This window comes from Drosophila biarmipes, chromosome X, assembly GCF_025231255.1.
Source record: "Drosophila biarmipes strain raj3 chromosome X, RU_DBia_V1.1, whole genome shotgun sequence".
NCBI lineage: Eukaryota > Metazoa > Arthropoda > Insecta > Diptera > Drosophilidae > Drosophila > Drosophila biarmipes.
Genome location: NC_066611.1, coordinates 26,599,306 through 26,619,746, shown reverse-complemented (window position 1 = coordinate 26,619,746; position 20,441 = coordinate 26,599,306). Strand labels below are relative to the sequence as shown.

The following is a 20,441-nucleotide window of genomic DNA, read 5'->3' as shown; positions in this document are numbered from 1 at the left end:
CCACCCCTATTCCTCACTCAAACTATCGTATTGCAATAGCGCTGCACTCATCTCTAGCACAGCTGGGACAACAAGCATAAACAGAAATGAAAAATTGAAAATCAAGGATGTTTATGTTCCGAAACTGTGCGGTTCTGATGGTGATCGGCTCAATATGCTGCCTTATCTACGGTCTGTTCAATTTACACGTGGAGGTGGAGCCCAATGCTTGCCGGATGACCTACATGTTCGGCGAGCCAATGTTTGCGGTAAGGCTGAACCGTGAAGGATGAGCCACCAAATGCTGATCTTACTGGTTTTGCAGAAAGTTGAAGTTAAGGAAGCCGATCAGTATCCAAATTACGGGCTTTACTACTACTATGAGGGCGTGCGACAGCCGCTGGATCCGCCTAAGCGTCGGTTGACGGGTGCTCCGGTGATCTTCGTTCCCGGCAATGCCGGTTCCTACAAGCAGGTGCGCTCTCTAGCGTCCGTGGCGCTGCGTAAGGCCCTGTCCGACGACACGGGCATCCACCTGGACTACTACACTATTGACTACGATGAGGAGTTGTCCGCCTTGTATGGGGGCTATCTCCCTCGCCAGCGAGAGTATCTAAAGCTCTGCATCCGCTCCATCCTGGCGATCTACGAGGGCCGCGCGGAGCAGCCCTCTATCGTGCTGATTGGCCACTCAATGGGTGGAAAGCTGGCGCAGTCGGTGCTGGTCGATCCGTCCATTGGTCAGCACATCAATACAATTGTCAGTATTTCCACGCCGCTGGATCAGCCGGTGCTCAACCTAGACGCCGAGCTCGAATATTTTTACGACCAGACGAACGCTATGCTAAGCAAGCTACGGACTGCAACGGTGCCCACGATGACCACGAATGTGTGCGATAGCGTGCACCAACGACCCCCTAGTGTGCAGCGAATGGCCAGCCAGGACAGCTCGGCTCGGCTGGACAACGTGCTGCTCATTTCCACGGGCGGCGGTAATAGGGATTTGCTGGTGCGTCCCGGACTCACCAGCTCCCAGTTCAACGATTTGCATGCCATGGTAGCTAAATAATATTTTGCCTGCCTGGTACATTCGTATATTGCATATTTTCTTTTCCACAGACCTCGTCTATACCCAAAGTTAGCCTGAGCTGCGACCATTTATCCGCCGTGTGGTGCTTGCAGTTCATGCAGGCCATCAATCGTTTCCTCTTCAGCATTGCGTATGTGCGCGAGGATCGCTCATCAATTGTTTTTGGCACTAACAAGCAGCGCAACCTGCAGTCGGCTCTAGCCACCTTTGTCGTAGGTTCCTAGAACTGCCAATCTCTGTCCAATACTAAAAATATACCCACAGAAGCCAAGAAGACGACAACAGAGCACTGTGCGATTCGGTGCCGCTGGAAATTGGCACGAGGAGCGTCGTCTCGTGATAAACAAATACTTTACTAACGGACTCAAGGGAACATTCTTCGACTTGATTGGATTGCAGCGCCAAGAGAGATTCAAAAAAGCCGTCATCGAAGCTTTGAATGTTGATGACGAAGACTGGCTGTTTGGTTGCTCGGCCGTGGACCACAATAAGACGGAACAGCTTTATTGGTGAGTTCAAGAGTGTACAATTATTCTAGCGTGTATTTTTGCTGTTTGATGGCATACATGTGTCTTAATAAGGAAACAACAGGCCACATTAATAACAATGTTTATCTTCCTGCTCAGCGAAAAGGCCACCTCTCTGATGCACCTTGTCCAGAGGCTGCCCAATGAAGATCGCGATCCCCGTAGCATTGCCATCCTGCACCTGCACAACCTGCGCAAGACCTACGTTCAGTGGACCCATGTTCTTGTGCGCCTACCACCGAGCACCAAGCGAATCGGCTACAACCTGGACATATACGATCCCCGAGAACGCGTGACGAACATCAGGATGCCGCGCTGGTACACCATGGCAAGACTGCCTTTAATAAACGAAACTCTTCAAGGCACGCTGCATCATCGACTGCGTATCTCCGAGATGGTGGACCCATACCAAAGCATTCGCGTGATTGTGGAGCCGCTGCAGTGCATCAGCCCGGAGTACAGAGTGACAGCCAGGATATGTGTTCCCTGGGCTGCTGGCTTCGAACGCTTCCAGACCCTTAAGTGAGTTGGCTATACCATCGACAATAAGAAGTATAAATGCTACTGTTTTTGAAAATTTCCAGATCTTTTGATCAGAAACCTCAATTGTACGTAAATGTACCGACCTTAGTGCCCAGACATTATAATACTTCCCTAAATCCTGTGACACTGGATCTTTACCTGGATCCCACTTGTCGCTATCGAATCAGGTAAGCATCGCAAACGTAATGGTAATTTATACATAGTAATGTGTTGGTTAGTATCTCTTTCACATCCACTGGGTTCCTCCATCTCACTCTGATTTGTGTTTCCTAGCTATGAGTACTCCTATTCCTCTGCACTGTCACGACTGGTTCTAGAGTTTTACGGCTGGTTGCCGGCACACCTGGTCTGCGTTCTTCTGATTGTGCTAAGGAAGCAAGTTGAGACCTTCCACAAGGTGGGAACATTCGGTAGCCTGCGGCCTTATGTGGGTTACCTGCAGTACACCTCGCTCTATGTAGTCACAGGTTTGTTTTACCCGTATTATAATTACTTACCACTTACATGTATTATACATTTAATTAAATTTTAGCCTGTCGGCTTCTAAAGAAGCTAATCATCACCAGCCGTATGCTGCCGGAGCCAGAGCTCCTTGACTACAGTATAAATGTTTCCATTGTGATCCATTGTGCAGCCATTGCCTTGTCCGTGTTGGCCACTCTGGGCACTTGGTTGGCCTTGACGCTCTATGGCAACGCCTTCTACCGCTTGGCTCTGCGGATAACACGCCTTTCACAGCCAACTTCCAACGTCATGATCTCGATCATGACCCACTTGCCCATAACGTTCGGTATCCTGACCATTGCGACAGCTGTAGGAACCTGCAGCGGAGTGGGTCTTCTCTTGGCGTTCGTGTTTTACTTTCTGATGCTTTCAAATGCATATAAGGATTATCTGGAAGACTTCCTCTGGCAGAAGGCGGCTAATTTGGTGCGTGGAACGCCGACGGCGTTGTCTGCAGAACAACCTTCCTGCGGAGAAGATGGAGCGGAGGAGCAAAATGCAGACGACAAGGCTTTGGAACCTAAGAGTGGACAGCAGGAGGTGGACGAGGAACCGGAGCCCTGTTTGGGCTTGCAAAACTTCTCCTTTCACGTCACTTTGCTGCTGATGTTGCTCATGCAGCTTCTGCTTAATGCTCCTAGCAGTTTGGCCTGGGTGCGCAGTCGTCGGTAAGTTTTAACCTTTAGCAAGCATAGTTAAATAAGAACACAATATACGATCTGATCTTCGTGTCGCTTAACTGCTTTTCCCTTTAGGCATGGCATCGACCTGCCGGATCCGAGTTCATATCCCAGCATCACAGTCCTGGCATCTCTAAGTTTGCTCCTGCAACTGAGGGCTCCACAAAAATGGTAAGCATGCATGCACTATTGATCGTTTATTCGTTTTTAAATTTATTACAACTTACTTGCAGTCAGGGGTACTGGATGCTTTCCCTAGTATTTTACGTTCTGGCCGGCGTGGTTTTACTGTACTGTCAGGCGGCTATCTACAGGCTGACTTTTGTGATTGCTGGGGCCTTTGCCCTGCTCGCTGCCCACCAAAGTATTTGCATCCTATGGCGTCGCTTGTCCCAAAACTAGTTTAAATTTGTTCCCCAAGATTTAGTTCGTAAATTATTCCTGCGTTAGTTCATTCAGTCCAAGATAGGAGTTGTGGTCGGCAGCTTACGTAAACCAGCTCGCTGTGCGGCAAATGAGCCCCGATCGGGATCTCTCAGCGGGAAGTCCAAACTAGGCCTGGTTGGGCGTTGCTCTCGATTTGCGTCGATCGCACATTACACGAATTAATTGTTTTTACGCCTGTCGCCGGCGCTTTTGGTTAGCGATACCTCGGTATCTCGGGTGGCGGACACGTTAATCTCCATTTGCGGAAAATGTGTGAAAATGACTTTAAACATCGTCGCCAGTTGGGCACACTCCGCATCCCGACTCTAGTTTGCTTATGGCCAAAGATGTAATACTTAGTAATTTTCAGATATTATTTGCTTAATAGAATTTGTTGATTTTCACTGTGAGACAAATATCTGGTATTTAGTTTGTTTAATTCTACGTTCTTGAAAAATTAATTGAGATTGTGTACAGACTAGCAAAGGTTATTATTTTTTAAAACCACTTTAAAGCAATGTAAAATAGCTGCACACACATAAAAATGTTAGATTTGGTATGAACGTTATATTCCTTTGTTTCTTGTTCGTCCCACAAAATATGTGCAAATCCTTTATTTTTCCGATCAGCCAATAGCTTATCGATCTAATGTGTCTGGTGCCATGTGTCACAAACTGACTTTTACAAAAAACAAATTTTTGTATGTGAAATGTCTTACAAGGGTTGGTACTCGGGTAGTTCTTGTTTTACCCTAATACAATTTTATACATCTGTAAACTCTGAAAAACGGTATTGACTTGCTGATCTGTTTAGTTGGGTGCACAATTACGAATTCATTGATACAGCTCGCCTTCGCCCATAAGGATGTCGACTGAAACCAGTCTTGGTCTATCAACGCCATCTATGTACTTAATGTCTCATTTGCGCGATGTCGAAATATGGATCAGTCGGTGGATCATAACACTCGCGGGACGGAAGGCCTGCCAGCACGCAAACGGGGTGAGGGCATTTCGTCGTCTACAGTACCCACGGGAGTCGTTCGGAGCTAGTCTTCAGCTGTTCAGCGGCCAAACACGATGTCCCGATAAGGACTGGACCATCAGCTTATATATTCATAACCGATTCGCCTTTGGAGCCGACATCGTCAACATGCATGTGACGACAGTGCCAATAACCGTGCAGTGATATAAACAAATTGGCTTTCTGTGTACGAAGTATATTAATATTGGTATGAACTGTCAATTTCAATATCGGCTATAGTAGCTTACAGAGGTGTGACAACTTTAATGAAACTTTAATAAGCATTTGTTTATTGAGGCAAGAGGTTTGGGGAGTCAAAATTATTAATTACGCGTTATTGGTTGTGCCACATTGGTTGATAAGATGCATCGGCTTTTATGTTTTGTATTATCTTTTATGTGTGCTTTTCAAACGCTAAACTATTTATACGAAAAAGGAACGAGTTTATTGATATTAATGGGGACGTATTTATATCACCTTGCCGAAATTAGACATACAAATTATACGCAGGCAGATAATTTCTAGTAATAAGGTCGTCCAATTCTATGAAATCAAAAAGGCATTTTTTAGTTGGAGAACTACGTTATCGATGACGTGGTTTATGGTTTTTGTTAAACTCAACGTTTTATAACCATGATTGGTTGATCAACGTAATAAATATTTATATGTTGTACTAAAAAAAAAGGTTTATGATTTAGAGGGCTATCCTCCTCAACTTACAGTCCTCTTTACTTTAAATAAAAGTAAAATATTTTTTTTTACCATTTATGGCATTTTTTGGTTTTAATAAAAGTCGAGCTCAATGAGTAATGTGATTTTTTATCCTGACTTTATTTCGGAAAATAATTCCCAAAATATCTTTTTTGTTTGGTTCGAAAAATTTAATATTTTCTGTGGTTTTTTAGCTGTATCATCGTCAGGTCATGTCCCACTGCTAAAGAACCGACTGTTTTGATCGGCATACAACCTAGCCTAACGATCCCCATCTTTTTTTGCAAAAAATATTTTCGGACCCATTTTTGCATTTTTAATCGTTTTTTTTTATTTTTTTTTAATTGGCAAATATTTCAAGTTGGAATGCCAATTAAGAATTTTACTAAGAGCTCAGCGAATTTTCTGACTTCAGCTCCCCAAATGATTGCAAAAACAGTCAATTGTGGTCCAAAAGTCACCTTAGATAAAAAATAAATCGTTGCATTTATTTTCTCGTGATATATTTTATTGGCATATTAAAAAAAAAACAAATACGACTGGGTAACAGACCATGACACTCTACATGCACATGAGCGTATTACTAAAAGATATAACTTTGTACAGTTTAACTTATAATGATTGGCAGTACGATTACAAGACTGGAAGAGGTGAGCGAACTATTGCCAGTAGGCAGGCACAAGCTGAACCGGCCCTTGAACGTTGGCCATTTGATAAGGTGGAGATGCCATTACATTGATGCTGAAAGGAAAATAGCAACATTAGATAACACAGCATCCACACAGGAAATTAATATAATAAAACGTATGTTCTGAACTTGTAGGTATAAAATTACATAATAAAATATATTGCAAATATTACTTTGAAAATGTTAATCTCATGTTCTGAGACTCACCGCATTGTCTCCGTATCGCGATAGTAGCGCGGCCTGGGAGCCACATAGTTGTTTGAGGTGAAGCTGCGCGGGTTGGCCACCGGGAAGCGAATGGCAGGCTGGACGTTAGATGCGCGTCCTCCGATCCTTGCTCGAGCTCTGGGACGTGCCACTCCTGATCTTGCCGCTGCGGCGGCTCCGGCGGCCGCTGCTCCTCCGCCGCTACCTGCAGCAGCTCCTGCTGCCGCCGCACCGCCGCCCAGATTGTTCAAGGCGATCCCACCCCCTATACCCAGTCCTCCCAGCCCCAAGGGACCCAGTCCACCGGCCGCTGCTCCTGGCGCCGGCTGCTGCCACATGGCCGCCAGTTGAATGGGCACTAGGGCGGGCAGGGACACGGTGACGGGAACACCGGGAGGGGGGCCAGCTGGTGCCTCTGGTGCCGGCGGTTCCGGCTCCTGTTCATCCTGATCCTCGGGCGGCGGGGCTGCTGTGGTCTCTGGCTCGGGTTCCGGCTCCTCGGGCTCTGGTTCCGGCGCCGCAGTCGTAGGCTGCACAGCCACATCTTTCCAGGCAGCCAGCAGGGCCAGCAGCTCGTCCTTGGTCACATGCGGGCTGGAAGATGGCGGCAGGTGACTGAATTCGAAACTGGGACCGTTCCATCCGTGGCTGAGGCCACCACTGCTCCATCCCGGCGGAGGCCCTGGACCGAAGAGGGATCTCTGCTGACGGGGAGTCCCAGAATTCGGGCCCGGAACGAACTGGCCGCTGACCAACTGATCGATGAAGAGGACCACTAGGAACCCGATTCCGCCAAGGCAGTGGACGCTTCTCTGATATCTGGCCATAACGTCTTAACTGTAGCTTCAGTGTGCGATTTGTGTCTGCGCGCTGAACCGATTGTGGGCCTTATATACTCCTATCGGCGATCTAATCCCCGAACTCCACTCGTGAATTGGGTTAACAATTGGCTGGAACCGGACTACATCGGCTAGACCCGCTGACCGGAAGCATCACAGAGCTGGAGGTGAAACTGAGGACTTGAGGAGCTGAGGAGTCGAGGAGCAATCGGCATTGGCATTTGGCCAACTGGTTCAGTTCGAATCCAAGCTGTTCACGCATTTCGATGTGCCTAGGAAGCGTGCGCCATTTATGGCCAGCAATTGCATCACATACTTATACTGGATTACCAAAGTAAATGGTCCGCAAATGAAAATGAAAACGAAAACAGCCGCCAACTGATGTGAAAAGTGGAAAGCGCGTGCAAAAAGTGGGCAGATGTAAACTGGTTACTCCTCGGACGCCTTGCAACTGTGTAGCACAGTGTATAGAGTTTTAATGGCCATTACCTATGCCACTTTCTGACGACTCACGCATTAGAGGCAAGTAAAAGACACACATATCGCGCAGCAAATCACAAATTTAAGTATTCAAAGGACTTTGCTCATCTACTGCCCAATTTATTCAACGGCAACGCTGCGTATGAGTGATTCAACATATTAAGACATTTATCGAATAACTCGCAGTAATAAGCTGGCACTTTACTTATGCCTGAATATATAATTACTTCTAGTTAAAATTTGAGGCCGAACAGTCCCAGGACTTTTTATCTTCATGAAACTGTATAAGCACTAGTTCGTAGGTGGCCACTGTGCCCGCCATCTAAAAGATACAAACACAAACTTTTGGATTAGCATGAAAACGTTTCTGGAACACCGATGGAAGTGAGACCTAGGACAACCCCAAACATAATATTACTCTTTACCCACCGCCAGAAACAGCTTCCTGGTGACGTTGAAGAACTTAAGGCCCGTGAGCGCCACCTGATCACAGGCCAGTTCTGCAGCGAACCGAAACACCTCCGGATGGTATCCTTCAATCGGGACCAGGCGCAGCAGACGCAGCGGAACCCTGGCGTGGTCATTAATCCCCGAGACGAAGAGCAGCACGGCCGCCGATCGGCTGAGCAGGAACATCAGCGAGAAGTAGAAGTAGACGGCGTGGGCCGCGGAGGGCATCGTGCTGGATTCCAGAACCATCGTAATCAATTCAATGTTGGTTTTTTTCCGGTCAACTCACTTGATGCTCTTCAGCAGTTGGAGGCAGATGAAGTACAGATTGCTGCCGAAGGATATCAGCATAATGCCGGATACGGCGTCATCCACCTCCCGTATGAGCTCCACTATCGATCGGTAGAGAGTGCGCGACCAAGTCCAGTAAGCTTCCGGCATGGGCTATACACATACGCTTTATAAGATGATTTGGCACTTGGGTGTCCAGACCCACCTTGTGCACCTGCAGCACCAAGCTGCGGTTGAGCCTAGCCAGCATCTCGCTGAGACCCATGCCCATGACCATCAAGAATATGTCCATGTAGCTCCAGCCGAAGGTAAGCAGAAAGTTCTGGATCTTGCCCAGCCACCCTAGCCAGTTGGAGTAGGGGAACACGGCGAACAACTGGGCACTGGTGCCGTGCAAATACGATTCCACGGGGTCCCTTCTCCGAGGACAGAAGTCGTAGTACACCACCGAAATTATGCTCAGCAGGTGCTCCACTGGGGAAATATGGAGTTATACTTGGCAATCAATTGGGAAATAGAGGTGTGAAAAACAAAACCCAACTCAGAGAAAGTGACAGCAGCAGGAAGGCCACCAACTGGATGCGGCGCGCAGGACGAGCCCTCTGCAGGCTACAATTGTAGCCGGGCAGCCGCTGTTCTACCGCCGCCCAGTGGCGCATTAATCCGGGCCAGAGATATGCTAGCTTGAGAAACTGCCAAGAGGCAATCAGAATGCCCACGTGGAAAACTATGGGTTCTACAGTTTTGAAGGGATTCGATGGGATAATCACTGCGCCGGAAGGGATAACTGGCTAATGCATCTCACCCACGCTGCGCACATCCAAAACACTGTGGGCCACCTTGCGGATGCTGAAGGCCAGATCCACCGAAGTGGAGCAGAGGTACGCGACGCAGTACCAAAACCGCCAGCTGCGCCTGCTGAATCTCAATCCTTGGCAGGAGGAAGCACTGATACCACTCACGGGCATTAGGCAGAAGCACTGGGCCACAGCCAGAATAGGAGCCACTGCCTCATGGAAGGAGCCGTTGCGCAGGAAATTCTTTCGCGTTCCCCGCACCTGGGTGGCTGGAAAAGAATGCTAATTATGCGTGCTATTCACCCCAGGACCAAGACCCCATCCTATCCGCACCTCGACACTGGTCCAATGCTGTTTTCAAATGCCTCAGCCAGATCCTTCCCTGGCTTTTCAGGTGGCCCACAGCTCGGTTGACCCGCTTTCGGTGCGGAAAGCGATCCTTTGGTGGTCGCACCATGCTTGAGCTTCGATTCCTGACTGAAGACTTTAATGCAACAGTGCAGCAAAACAGGATAAAAGCCAGCCTGGTACGGCTAGCGACCAGTGATGAGGAATACTCAGGTTTCAGTACCTACATTTTTAAATATCATTTTATGCACCCTTTTTCTTGGCATGCCATATTTTGTAGTACTAGGGTTTGGCGCTCGAAATACAACAAACATATTTTAATACATATGCAGGTACCTTTCTCATCACTGATAACGAGGATTTAATTAGCGCGACCTTGACAAAACCCCGATAACAGGCAATGGCGCTCAATCATGCAAATTGGTAACACACTCAACCGCCAGGAACTTGGCTCAAGTGGTGAAAATGATAAATGATTCGCCCACCGCAAAAATGGGTGCAGCTGACCAGGGCACTGGATTAGGTGTGTGTTAACGGCTTGTATTTTTCGCCAAACTCCGATATGGGCGTAAATAAAGTTGGAATACATGCCAATAATATGCATAAACGAGGAACTATCTATGCAAAACGGCAGATTAAATTATACGTTTTAGGTTTTGAGCTGCCGGCAGCGACTGTATGACAGCCACGAGTGCCAACAAGTGGCTCCGAAAGCAAGTCGCTATGATCCCGGCCAGAAATGCAAGCTCCAGATACTTAGTCCGACCGAGTTGGGAGTCACAACTCAGGACAGGGCAGGACAGGAGGGCCGTGACGGGAGCCCTTCCACGCTCCGAATTTCAAACACCGATAGGCGCCTGCGCAGCGCGGCGCTGAGTATCGATAGGTCAGCACGGCGATAGGCAGTCATCGGCGGCGGCGGAGCCTCGCTAGGGCCGGGGTCTGCCAAGCCGCTCTTCATAGTGATCAGTGATCATTCTTGCTCGCAGTCGCTCGACGTGCCGAGCAGCGCTGCGCGGTGACTACTGCTGTGAATTGCCAAAGAAAGTACGACGTTTCTCGCTGCGCGCCGCAGATCTCCGCCTCGTTCGAAGAGTCAAAGCCAGAACACATACAGTTCGTCTTGTTGTATTTTTTTGCTGTGCTGCGCGGTTTAATGTCAACATCGCCCTCTGGCAACTCGAAGCGGGCGCTGTGCGCTTGACAAAATGCAATTTAAGGCACTAAGCATTTGAGAAACGCGAAACGAGGAATATACAAAACGCTGAGCGCTGAAACGGGTTCGAGCTCGAGTTCGGGTGAGTGTCTTCCAGGCCAGAATCCGGCCAGAGCGGCCTTGCTGCTGTTAACAATTCGAGCGTGCGCCTGTGTTGTTGCATTTGGTCCACACGCACACGCACACGCTCACGCACTCCGCGCCTGAGTGTGCGAGAGCAGTGGAACGACAATGGAACGGCTGTTCCACGAAGTTTTACACACGTATGCACACACCATGCAGCACACCAAATCTCGAATTCCACCCTCTCTGGAGCAAAATCGGCAGGGAGGGATGGAGAGGCGGGCTCCGATACACCGAGAAAAACTGCGCTCCCTTGGCAGATGTGCCTGCACTCCTCTTGTCCAGCTGTCCAGTTGTGTGTGATGCCACGCATTGAGTCACTGTCTGCAAGGATTAAATTGTGTTGTCCGAATCAATTTGCACTGCAATCGAAGCCCGAAGAGCCCTAAAACAATGTGCTCTAGTGCAAAATGATTTTCCTTGTGTTTGGACATGCTTCGACTTCAACTGGGCCACGGTCAGGTCTTTTGTTCTTGCACAGATTTTTGACTCCGCCGCTTCCGATGTGCTTGCTCTTTCGCTCTCCCCTGCGGAAGCATCAGCTGCATGAATCATCCGAGCCCCTGACCGCGCCCGCAACAGTTGGTGGCGACTCACTCAGTCAGTCTCGAGTCTCAAAAACAACGAAAAGGAAAACCCAGCTCCAAAACAGCCCAATACATATGTGCACTATCTCCATATGCACGGCGCTTACATAGTGTACCCCCTATCGAAAACTCATTTGGGCCTACACTGGTGCTTAGCTTGATTAGTCAGCGAGCTGCGACAGAAGCGGGACTTGCACATCAAGACGTGGGAACGCGGGACTGAAAAGAGGCTTGAGTAATACTATTGATAGGACCTCTAGTCGGAAAAGCCCCAAAGCAAAAGATAATGTTTTTACGTCGCACCGAACGATCTGTCCAGGGGATGTAGGATCCGTTTGATGTACCCGACTTAGATTGATATCATGTGACACATAAAACTAAGGCGATCGCAACTTTGAGTATCCCCCAGTCTGCCGTCCGTTAGTACACATTCTTTGGAGACCGTATTTGCATTCGCCTTCACGCCCCAATATACATATTTGATGATTGATTATTTTTTAAGCTTCGTCTCACAGCTTGTCTTGGATTCTTAGGCGGGGGAGGGTTCCGAGGAATTTCGAGCGGTGGGAACCCAGGGCTGATAAGACTTCGATGTACACATGTGCACGTCCTTTATGTGTTTAGCTGTGTGTACATAATATGTAAACTTGAAGGGAAGCGCCAGAGGAAGGGGCGAAATGCGGGATCTGTGTATCCCAGAGTGTGGTGGTTCCTATCTCTGATATCTGTGCCATCATCGCTGGCAACTGTTGGGAGGCGCTCACCCACACTCGCGGTAAGCTCAATAGGTCAATACTGGGTCGAATGGAGAGTGTGCTTCTATATGGCTTGGAACACCTCAAAATTAGTAAGATGCACATAGGCTCTGGAAGAACAAAGCACCTATTGTAGTTGTATGCCGCTTAAGTTGATAAGTACAAACTATTTGGACCTTTTTCAACCGCCGCTGCTGTGTGGACACGCATATATGGGAATGGAAATGGAATTATTTGAAACGGTGGATGGTACTCATTTTGGACGGGATGGTATGGGATGCATATTCTGATTTCCTCTGTGGGCTGTTGCTCCCCCTATTCGAGAACATAAGAACGAAAGACCGAGGAGACCGCGGACCGCGGACCGCGGAGACCCAAAGAACTGAAAACATACATGGAGTTGGAAAGCAAACACACATGTTGATCATGCATGAAAGCGACCCGCTCTCCGCTCTCCGCTCCCCCGCCACCACCTACCATCCCCATCCCCATCCCCATCCACCTTCCACTGGTCCCACTCTGTACGTCTTCGGGGGCCCTGGGGTTCCCGTTCCCAGAAGCGCAGTGCCATCACGCACCGGAAACATCGTTAAATGCGTAACAAGGCGCTTTTTAATTCAACCGATCCAAATAAAAAGCATTAAATAAATGAAATTGCGTGCATATGCACAACGGTTGTGCGCCCGCGTTATCTGCAGGGTTAAACCATCGAAAGAGTCCGACAAACCCCGGCTCAGTTGAAACTGTCATTGATTCAATGCGCGCCACACATGGCGGTGGGCTCTCTTCACAGGCAAACGGGAAATTGAAACCGAAACGGAACCCATTTATTGCACTTCTGTCGCAACGCTTTTTCTATCGCTTCGCCGCTTATCAACGGGAAAAGAAAGGAAAATTAAAATTTAATTGGTCGTAAAAAGTGCATTAAAGCCGCTGATAAAGCCGCCTGTTCGCAAAGATAACCGTATTAAATATGGAAAAGCAGGGAAGGGACTTCGAGTGCGGGATTTCAAAATAGAATTGTTTTGAAACCCAGACCGAAACCTCAAGAAGATAATGAATCTTTCTGACAGCAAACCGAACCAATTATTTATTTCCGAATTTCGACCAGAAGAGAAACGGGGTCAGCCGATCTGTAACTTTCCCGGATCGCTTGAATTGCATCTGTGATCCTCGTGTGGAGTCGGGTTCCTCCTATTTTCGATTTGTTTCTCTACGGCGAGGGATTTTTCTAGTCTGCTCATACGAATAAGAACTTTTTCGAAAAGCATTCAATATCCGGAAGATTGTCACATTCATCATCGTAGTATCATAGGTATAACCGTAAATCGTATAATTATTAAAATGAAGCTGCGAAAACTGGTCACACATCTAATGACATGAGTCATTAGAAAGACACCTGTTCTATATCATCTATGCAAATAATCTCTACTTTTTTAATAGTTAAGCGGAACTTACGATGCCTAACTGAAGTGTCTAATTGCAATGACATCCGTCTTTCATGTTCCTGTCCGCATTTGACATTGATCTCCTTTTGAATCCTGATTCGATAATAATAATCTTGTGGCCATCAATCACGCAGTCAGCAGCAATTTGGGTTGCGTACCTTACACTACCATTCAAAGCCGTTTGCCTTGCTCGGTGATGAGGAAATTGGTGGAAAACTCGAACTTTTGATGAAAATTCGTACAAAAGTGAATTCAAATCGCGTGCAAACCGGCTCGATCATTACGGTTGACCAGTTGGCCAGCAAGTCTTATAACAAAATCAGTTCGCATAAATCAAATGTCGCGTATGCGAAAAGTTGGTGGGAGTACCCAGACTTCCTAGCTTATCCCGTAGATCAAATCAAGTTTATCTCAGCTGTGATTTCGCCAACCAAGCAAACTGGGTTACTGCATCCGCAAAACGGCAATTAAATAACTTTTTGAACTTCCCGTTTATATGTACACTTTACGTCACACTTATTCACAGATTTTCACGCAAGAGCAACTTCATTTTGCGGATAGTTTGAATTTCCTTTTTCAAGCACAGAAAAAGTAGCTCGGAATAGTTTAGCGAATTCAAACTTGTTTGCTTCTAATAATACAAAAACTGTTCTTTGAAATGCATGTGCACACCCTGGCATATAAATACGAGTTTTAAAATAAATTGTTTAATTTTACATATTATTCCTAGGGTAGCTTTACGACATAGTAAACCCCAATAGGCAATTCTGCTTACCCAGACCAAAGAAGTGTATGTTTGTAGTTTTTTTTTTGCTCCGCATAAAAATATACAGAACTTGTAATTTTTAACCCGATTCTACTAACAAATTGGTATACCTCTTGCATTATTTCTCTGACCGTTTCTTTGACAGCTATATGTTAGAGTCGTCCGATTTGTCCTAATTTTAATTCGAAATTTTTAAAAATATGAAAAATTGTATTGCCATTATTTCAGGATATGTCAAAAAACCCCGAAGCTATAATTTGTTTCATATTATTTTCCAATGATTAAAACGGCTAATGATTCGTTATTATTTCTCCATTGTTTCCCCGCAGAATGGACACGGACATGCATTTGGGAATGGGCATAAACCCGGTTACAGGTGCTCCCCCGGCCACGATATACCCGCATTCGGCGACATTGTTTGCGGCAATTAGTGCCTGTGTCTTTGTGACCATCGGCGTTCTCGGTGAGTAATCCGCATCCTGCTGCTCCTCCTTCTTTGCTAACCGGTTCTGGACTGATTGCTCCCACAGGCAACCTGATTACGCTGCTGGCGCTGCTCAAGAGCCCCACCATACGGGAACACGCTACCACCGCCTTCGTCATCTCGCTAAGCATTTCCGACCTGCTCTTCTGCTCTTTCAGCCTGCCGCTGACGGCGGTGCGATTCTTCCAGGAGGTGAGTCATCCCTACGAAGGGGATTTGAAGGTACACTGCGGTACCTTCTTAGTTCCTGTGTAATTCAGCACTAACCTTTGTTCCATTCAACACGTAAAATTGATTGAAGAGCTGGACCTTTGGCACCACTTTGTGCAAGATCTTTCCGGTGATCTTCTATGGCAATGTCGCTGTTTCCCTCCTCAGCATGGTGGGCATAACGTTGAATAGGTAAGCCCACTTCTGTCCCTTCTGACACCGCTAATCCACAACCGTCTCCCTAATCCTGGCAGATATATACTCATCGCCTGCCACAGCCGCTACTCGCAGATATATAAACCGAAGTTCATAACCCTGCAGCTGTTGTTCGTGTGGGCGGTATCCTTTCTTCTCCTGGTAAGTAGTAAATATATCCTTTTAAGCACATCGATATACATATAGAATATGTACATTTTGTGCGGGGCTTTTTTCATAAACTCTGAGAACCTCAAGATTATAACGATTTTTTAAAATCCGCGGAGTACTCGAAATTTTTTAAAGTAATACATCAATTTACAAACGCAGCTCCCGCCCATCCTGGGCATCTGGGGCGAGATGGGTCTGGATGAGGCCACCTTCTCCTGCACAATACTTAAGAAGGAGGGACGATCGATCAAGAAGACGCTGTTCGTAATCGGCTTCCTGCTGCCCTGCCTGGTCATTATCGTCTCGTACTCTTGCATCTACATCACGGTGCTGCACCAAAAGAAGAAAATCCGCAACCACGAAAACTTCCAAATCGGAGCCACTGCTGCGGGTAAGGGCTCCTCCGCCAGCGGAGGCTCCTACATGACCACCACGTGCACGCGAAAGGCGCGCGAGGACAACCGACTGACCGTCATGATGGTCACCATCTTCCTGTGCTTCCTCGTGTGCTTTCTTCCGCTGATGCTGGCCAATGTGGTGGACGACGAGCGCAACACACGGGTTCCCTGGCTGCACATCATCGCCTCGGTAATGGCCTGGGCCTCCAGCGTCATCAACCCGATCATCTACGCGGCCAGCAACCGCAACTACAGGTGAGACAAGGGGTTTGCTTGTGGGTCTGCGTCGGGAATGTACTACTAACTCCGCTACCCCTTTCACTTCAGAGTGGCCTACTACAAGATCTTTGCGCTGCTAAAGTTTTGGGGCGAGCCGTTGTCGCCGATGCCGAGTAGAAACTATCACCAAAGCAAGAACTCCAAGGAGCTGTCGGGCATCGTCCGCAGCACACCACTCTTCCACGCTGTGCAGAAGAATAGTATTAACCAAATGTGCCAAACATATTCAGTATAGTCGAGTTCGCAGTCAAGTCTTTGTACTAGAGCTTGTAGTTCATATCAATTACCTACCTATTACTTTTAGTTCATAAACTTATTAACGATGTACGGCAGTGCTTACATCAAAGACAACCGAATTAAATATATGTATGTAGACCAATTGAGAAGGCGATGTTGTTTATTAAACGACGGCTCTAAGACGTCGTGTAGAATATCTCTGACATTTGTTTTGATTTGGGTCCTCATGCTACACATTGTTTCCGATAACAAGTTCATTCAATTGAAATCGTCGACCTAGAGAAAGCAATTTAAAGCTCTGCCCTGTTGCTTTGGAAAATGTGATTCTTGCAACTCTGATTTGATCATTGCAACTAGTGGAACGCCTTCATACCCGAACACCTCTTCAACTGCACCAGTGCCAATCAGTTTGGCAAATAAATTCTTTGGCCTACTGACCACATTAAGGGGGATGGTTAGACACCTATAGATACTAGCTTCTCTTCAGGCCAGAATCTCGTACGGCCGGGCCTAGTTACCTTGCTCACTTCAGCGCCTAATGGAATTACCCTCCTTGATCCACGTTTCTGCTCGACGGCCGCCTCTCACACGCGTCTCCCTGAATCTACCAAAATAACTGCATCATTGATCACTGATGTTCTTGCATGTGGCTTTGATGATCGTGACTTGGCTAGTGCGCTGGTGAACACGGCTTTCTTTCCACTCAGTTCGGTACCCCATGGACAAGCCATGTGCCACTCGCGAATTTCGTTCACTAATAAACAATTTGCTGGGTCTTTTCACTTTAAAAAAAAGGTTTTATTTGTTTTTTTCTTCATGGACCGAAGAAGCCTTAACGCACACTAGAGAGGAGGACGCTTCTAGGCCTTGACGGCGAACTTGCGCTGGGGGAAGACGGAGCGCTTGCGGATCTCCTTGAGGGTCTTGCGGTTGGCGTCCCGGGGCGAGAGGGCCTTGCGGATGGCGCGGGTCTTCTTCTTACGCAGATCGAGGGGCTTGTACTTCTTGTTCTTGAAGACCTTGCGCAGGTTCTCCTTCTGCTTCTGGTGCATCACGATGTAGACGCGTGCGATGGCCTTGCGCACAACGCGGCTGTGGGAACGCAAAAAGACTCGGATTAGGGGAGATCCTACAGGCATAGACGCGCGCAGCAGCATACTCACATCTTGGAGAGCTTCGAGGGAGCTCCGCCGGTCACCTTGGCCACGCGCAGGCTGAGCAGTTCATTCTTCAGCTCATCCAACTGCTTGGTAAGGTCCTTCTTGTCCTTGGTCCTCAGCTCGGAGCACTTAACCTTCACCTGGGCGGCGCAAACAAAAGGGCAGAAAACACATCATTAATATTTAGTTCGCAGGGCTACGTCTCGCGAAAATAGCTGCTCCACTGCGCGGCAAAAACGGCCGGCCACCAGTTTAGCGGCTCGGCCGTTCATTTTGTGCACGGATGGCTCTTATTTTACAAAATTAAACTCTGTCGGAAAACCAACCATTTTTCTCGCTGGTCACGTCAAAAAAGAAAGATGGAAAGATGAAAGAACCAGCTGGAGCTGACACAATCGCTCGGCGAACCGACATCGGCGCTGTTATCGAACCGGTTCGCGCTCCGACGAGAGCGGCGGGAAAACAGCTAAGTAGTGGTTTTTATGAAATATGTAATAACTGCGTTTTGGGGAATAATAAAAGATCACTGCATGACTATTTAAATTCTATTTCCTAGTAGAAGATAAATAAGAACTAATAAATTTTGATGTCAAAGATCTGCTTACCGAAATTGTTGTCTTACGTGAAACTGTCTTTAAACAAATATCAACAAAAAATGTACTGCAATTTAACGAAGACTCTTTTTGTTAGTAAAGTGATCTTTTTGACTTACAAGTAGACTTACAGGGACCAACATTTTTAAAACAATAATTTACAAAAAGGTTTTTACTATTTTCCCATTCACTTTTGGATCGTTCTTAAAAAAACTATATTACGATATCGACCGACTTGCAGAAAATATACAATTGAAATATTAAAACATATTATACTGTGGTATAAAAAAAAAAACAAATGTCTTATATTTTGACTCCATATTATTAAATTAATTTTTAAACATTCTTATCGCAGCTATAAAGTCCACCGACTTTTACAAAATTTCCGTCCCGATTCACCAATCTTAATATTAATCTTCCGAAATAAATTAGAATTCACTTTGCAAGAGTACTTATGGTAAATATATTTTTATATATACCCTTGCAAAGGGAACAATGATTTCAGTCAGAAGTTTGCAACGCAGTGAAGGAGACGTGAAGGACGATCCCATAAAGTATATATATTCTTGATCAGCATCACATGACGAGTCGATCTAACCATGTCCGTCCGCCTATCCATCCGTTTCTACGCAAACTAGTTTCGCAGTTTTAAAGCTATCGTACATTGCTGTCAAAGAAACGGTCAGAGAAATAATGGAATATTTTTTTTTATTTCACTGAAGCCAGCAACAATCCTCAAAAATTTCACATGTTGATTATTTCTCATAACTGCAAGGGTATACAAACTTTGGCTTGCCGAAGTTAACTTCCCTTTTAGTTGTAAGTGTTTATAAATTTAAAATGTTAATAATTCCCGGATAAAAATATATTATAGTTGCAAATCTAAATATAATCCACATGCATACAAAACGTTTAACAGTTTTTAGTTAAAAAAATAACATTTAACAAACTTTTGTTACCTTAGAACAACAATATCATACGGACTATTTTAAATTATATTGGATGAAATATTTGTATTTATTTCGAACGGGAATTTGTAGTTAAGAGCAAGCATCTTAGCCAATTAGTGACTATGGTAAGCTAAAAATAGCCAGACTGCAACCAAATTGTCACCACTAGCTTGATGTTCCGTTCCAACAGGGCTGCAGTCAGAGTTATCGCAGGGGTCCACCTCTGGCGAGAGAATGTAAACAAAGCTGCCAGGTGGCAACGCCGCGACCACATACCCTCAGATAATAGATAATCTACATAAATAATTGGCCATTGTGATCTGTTTAAGTGAATAATATTGTTGTTAAGCAATAAGAAGAGCTCAAAGACAATGGCTGATCGGGCTATCAAGCTGCTGGTGATCGGGGAGAGCGGCGTGGGCAAGTCGAGGTGGGTAGGGTCTCCTGCGGTACCAAGTCCATGGAGAAAACCCACTGCGTATATTACCAACCGCTTGCATCATTTGCGTTTCGCCACAGTTTGATCCGCCGCTTCGTGGAGAACAAGTTCGACGAGAACCATGACGTCACGATTGGCATGGACTTCAAGAGCAAGGTGATGAACGTGGACGGAATCGACTACAAGGTGGCCCTCTGGGACACGGCGGGGGCCGAGAGATTCCGCAGTCTGACGCCCAGCTTCTACAGAAAGGCCCTGGGGGCCATTCTAGTGTATGACATTACCAACCGCGACTCCCTCGTAAAGCTGGAGGCCTGGCTGGCCGAACTGGACAGCTACAGCGACAATCCCAACATCGCTATCATAGTGGTGGGCAACAAGATCGACCAGGAGCGCGTGGTGGATCGGGAAGAGGGCCGCAAGTTCGCCAGGAAGCACAGAGCCCTTTTCATCGAGACCTCGGCCAAATGCGATCAGTTCGTCAGCGATGTGTTCAAGGATGTCGTGGAGAAGGTGGGTTAAGAGGTGGAGCAACAATTCCCACCTGCAATGGGTAAAGCACAGCCCATCATTTTTTTTGTCCGCCTGATAACGCGTAGCAGTGTATAATCCCCTCAAATCCCCATTTCAGATTGTCTCCTCCGAGTACTTCAACAATAGCAACGGCTCCGGCGGTCTGGACATCGCCAGCAATCGGGATCTGGAGGAAAGCGCTTCCACGTGTTACTGTTGATATTCGGGTGTTGTTCGTGCTTTTTTCAAATTTAAACCGTGTATTTATTTAATTGTTTCAATATCACTAGCATAAAGTCAACCTTAACGTTCAATCGTGAACTCTTCTCTGATCAGA

General features: G+C 46.7%; 6 protein-coding genes across 8 annotated transcripts; 3 read left to right on the top strand and 3 right to left on the bottom strand.

The window, feature by feature from the left end:
- The first annotated feature begins 30 nt into the window (after nucleotides 1-30).
- On the top strand, nucleotides 31-6,340 carry LOC108024214 (GPI inositol-deacylase). Of its 2 annotated transcripts, XR_007764995.1 has the most exons (11): nucleotides 31-248; nucleotides 305-1,036; nucleotides 1,099-1,281; nucleotides 1,334-1,578; nucleotides 1,696-2,118; nucleotides 2,181-2,306; nucleotides 2,413-2,606; nucleotides 2,672-3,311; nucleotides 3,399-3,494; nucleotides 3,557-4,538; nucleotides 4,595-6,340. XR_007764995.1 is itself a non-coding variant. In XM_017094077.3 (10 exons), the coding sequence occupies exons 1-10, from the start codon at nucleotides 108-110 to the stop codon at nucleotides 3,723-3,725; spliced, it is 2,949 nt and encodes a 982-aa protein (XP_016949566.1). In that variant the 5' UTR covers nucleotides 31-107; the 3' UTR covers nucleotides 3,726-6,340. The 2 variants fall into 2 exon arrangements, 1 of the variants encoding a protein (XP_016949566.1); XM_017094077.3 differs by having other exon boundaries at nucleotides 3,557-6,340.
- LOC108024215 (uncharacterized) lies at nucleotides 6,140-7,207 on the bottom strand. Its single transcript, XM_017094080.3, has 2 exons — nucleotides 6,376-7,207; nucleotides 6,140-6,221 (listed from the first exon to the last, which is right to left on the bottom strand). The coding sequence occupies exons 1-2, from the start codon at nucleotides 7,200-7,202 to the stop codon at nucleotides 6,140-6,142; spliced, it is 909 nt and encodes a 302-aa protein (XP_016949569.1). The 5' UTR covers nucleotides 7,203-7,207.
- A 12-nt stretch (nucleotides 7,208-7,219) lies between these two features.
- On the bottom strand, nucleotides 7,220-9,729 carry LOC108024080 (gustatory receptor 5a for trehalose). Of its 2 annotated transcripts, none has more exons than XM_017093855.3 (7): nucleotides 9,566-9,728; nucleotides 9,241-9,501; nucleotides 8,977-9,171; nucleotides 8,641-8,909; nucleotides 8,434-8,588; nucleotides 8,124-8,376; nucleotides 7,220-8,016 (listed from the first exon to the last, which is right to left on the bottom strand). In XM_017093855.3, exons 1-7 carry the CDS (start codon nucleotides 9,687-9,689, stop codon nucleotides 7,924-7,926), a joined length of 1,350 nt encoding a protein of 449 aa, XP_016949344.1. In that variant the 5' UTR covers nucleotides 9,690-9,728; the 3' UTR covers nucleotides 7,220-7,923. The 2 variants fall into 2 exon arrangements, with proteins under 2 accessions (XP_016949344.1, XP_043949671.1); XM_044093736.2 differs by having other exon boundaries at nucleotides 7,925-8,036; nucleotides 9,566-9,729.
- An 823-nt stretch (nucleotides 9,730-10,552) lies between these two features.
- LOC108024225 (protein trapped in endoderm-1) lies at nucleotides 10,553-16,598 on the top strand. The gene is made up of 7 exons (XM_017094096.3): nucleotides 10,553-10,878; nucleotides 14,805-14,938; nucleotides 15,006-15,151; nucleotides 15,261-15,361; nucleotides 15,424-15,526; nucleotides 15,695-16,188; nucleotides 16,261-16,598. Exons 2-7 carry the CDS (start codon nucleotides 14,806-14,808, stop codon nucleotides 16,445-16,447), a joined length of 1,164 nt encoding a protein of 387 aa, XP_016949585.1. The 5' UTR covers nucleotides 10,553-10,878; nucleotide 14,805; the 3' UTR covers nucleotides 16,448-16,598.
- Nucleotides 16,599-17,225: 627 nt separating this feature from the next.
- On the bottom strand, nucleotides 17,226-18,022 carry LOC108024226 (60S ribosomal protein L35). Its single transcript, XM_017094098.3, has 3 exons — nucleotides 17,936-18,022; nucleotides 17,613-17,749; nucleotides 17,226-17,541 (listed from the first exon to the last, which is right to left on the bottom strand). Exons 1-3 carry the CDS (start codon nucleotides 17,936-17,938, stop codon nucleotides 17,310-17,312), a joined length of 372 nt encoding a protein of 123 aa, XP_016949587.1. The 5' UTR covers nucleotides 17,939-18,022; the 3' UTR covers nucleotides 17,226-17,309.
- A 1,360-nt stretch (nucleotides 18,023-19,382) lies between these two features.
- Nucleotides 19,383-20,418, top strand: LOC108024207 (ras-related protein Rab-18). Its single transcript, XM_017094060.2, has 3 exons — nucleotides 19,383-19,582; nucleotides 19,672-20,104; nucleotides 20,223-20,418. The coding sequence occupies exons 1-3, from the start codon at nucleotides 19,524-19,526 to the stop codon at nucleotides 20,322-20,324; spliced, it is 594 nt and encodes a 197-aa protein (XP_016949549.1). The 5' UTR covers nucleotides 19,383-19,523; the 3' UTR covers nucleotides 20,325-20,418.
- The last annotated feature ends 23 nt before the right edge of the window (nucleotides 20,419-20,441 follow it).

Excerpts from the sequence above, each read along its gene's own strand:
- LOC108024207 (XM_017094060.2), top strand. The coding sequence starts at position 19,524 with ATGGCTGATCGGGCTATCAAGCTGCTGGTGATCGGGGAGAGCGGCGTG. Across the intron at positions 19,583-19,671 it reads AGCGGCGTGGGCAAGTCGAG|TTTGATCCGCCGCTTCGTGG; the intron begins GTGGGTAGGGTC and ends GTTTCGCCACAG. Across the intron at positions 20,105-20,222 it reads TCAAGGATGTCGTGGAGAAG|ATTGTCTCCTCCGAGTACTT; the intron begins GTGGGTTAAGAG and ends TCCCCATTTCAG.
- LOC108024226 (XM_017094098.3), bottom strand. Across the intron at positions 17,542-17,612 it reads CCCTCGAAGCTCTCCAAGAT|CCGCGTTGTGCGCAAGGCCA; the intron begins GTGAGTATGCTG and ends GCGTTCCCACAG.
- LOC108024080 (XM_017093855.3), bottom strand. The coding sequence starts at position 9,689 with ATGGTGCGACCACCAAAGGATCGCTTTCCGCACCGAAAGCGGGTCAAC. Across the intron at positions 9,172-9,240 it reads TTTGGATGTGCGCAGCGTGG|AACCCATAGTTTTCCACGTG; the intron begins GTGAGATGCATT and ends TCAAAACTGTAG. Across the intron at positions 8,017-8,123 it reads CCAGGAAGCTGTTTCTGGCG|ATGGCGGGCACAGTGGCCAC; the intron begins GTGGGTAAAGAG and ends TGTATCTTTTAG.
- LOC108024215 (XM_017094080.3), bottom strand. The coding sequence starts at position 7,202 with ATGGCCAGATATCAGAGAAGCGTCCACTGCCTTGGCGGAATCGGGTTC. Across the intron at positions 6,222-6,375 it reads CGCGATACGGAGACAATGCG|CATCAATGTAATGGCATCTC; the intron begins GTGAGTCTCAGA and ends TTTTCCTTTCAG.
- LOC108024214 (XM_017094077.3), top strand. The coding sequence starts at position 108 with ATGTTTATGTTCCGAAACTGTGCGGTTCTGATGGTGATCGGCTCAATA. Across the intron at positions 1,282-1,333 it reads CGGCTCTAGCCACCTTTGTC|AAGCCAAGAAGACGACAACA; the intron begins GTAGGTTCCTAG and ends ATATACCCACAG. Across the intron at positions 3,495-3,556 it reads CTGAGGGCTCCACAAAAATG|TCAGGGGTACTGGATGCTTT; the intron begins GTAAGCATGCAT and ends ACTTACTTGCAG.
- LOC108024225 (XM_017094096.3), top strand. The coding sequence starts at position 14,806 with ATGGACACGGACATGCATTTGGGAATGGGCATAAACCCGGTTACAGGT. Across the intron at positions 15,362-15,423 it reads GTGGGCATAACGTTGAATAG|ATATATACTCATCGCCTGCC; the intron begins GTAAGCCCACTT and ends TAATCCTGGCAG. Across the intron at positions 15,527-15,694 it reads CGGTATCCTTTCTTCTCCTG|CTCCCGCCCATCCTGGGCAT; the intron begins GTAAGTAGTAAA and ends TTACAAACGCAG.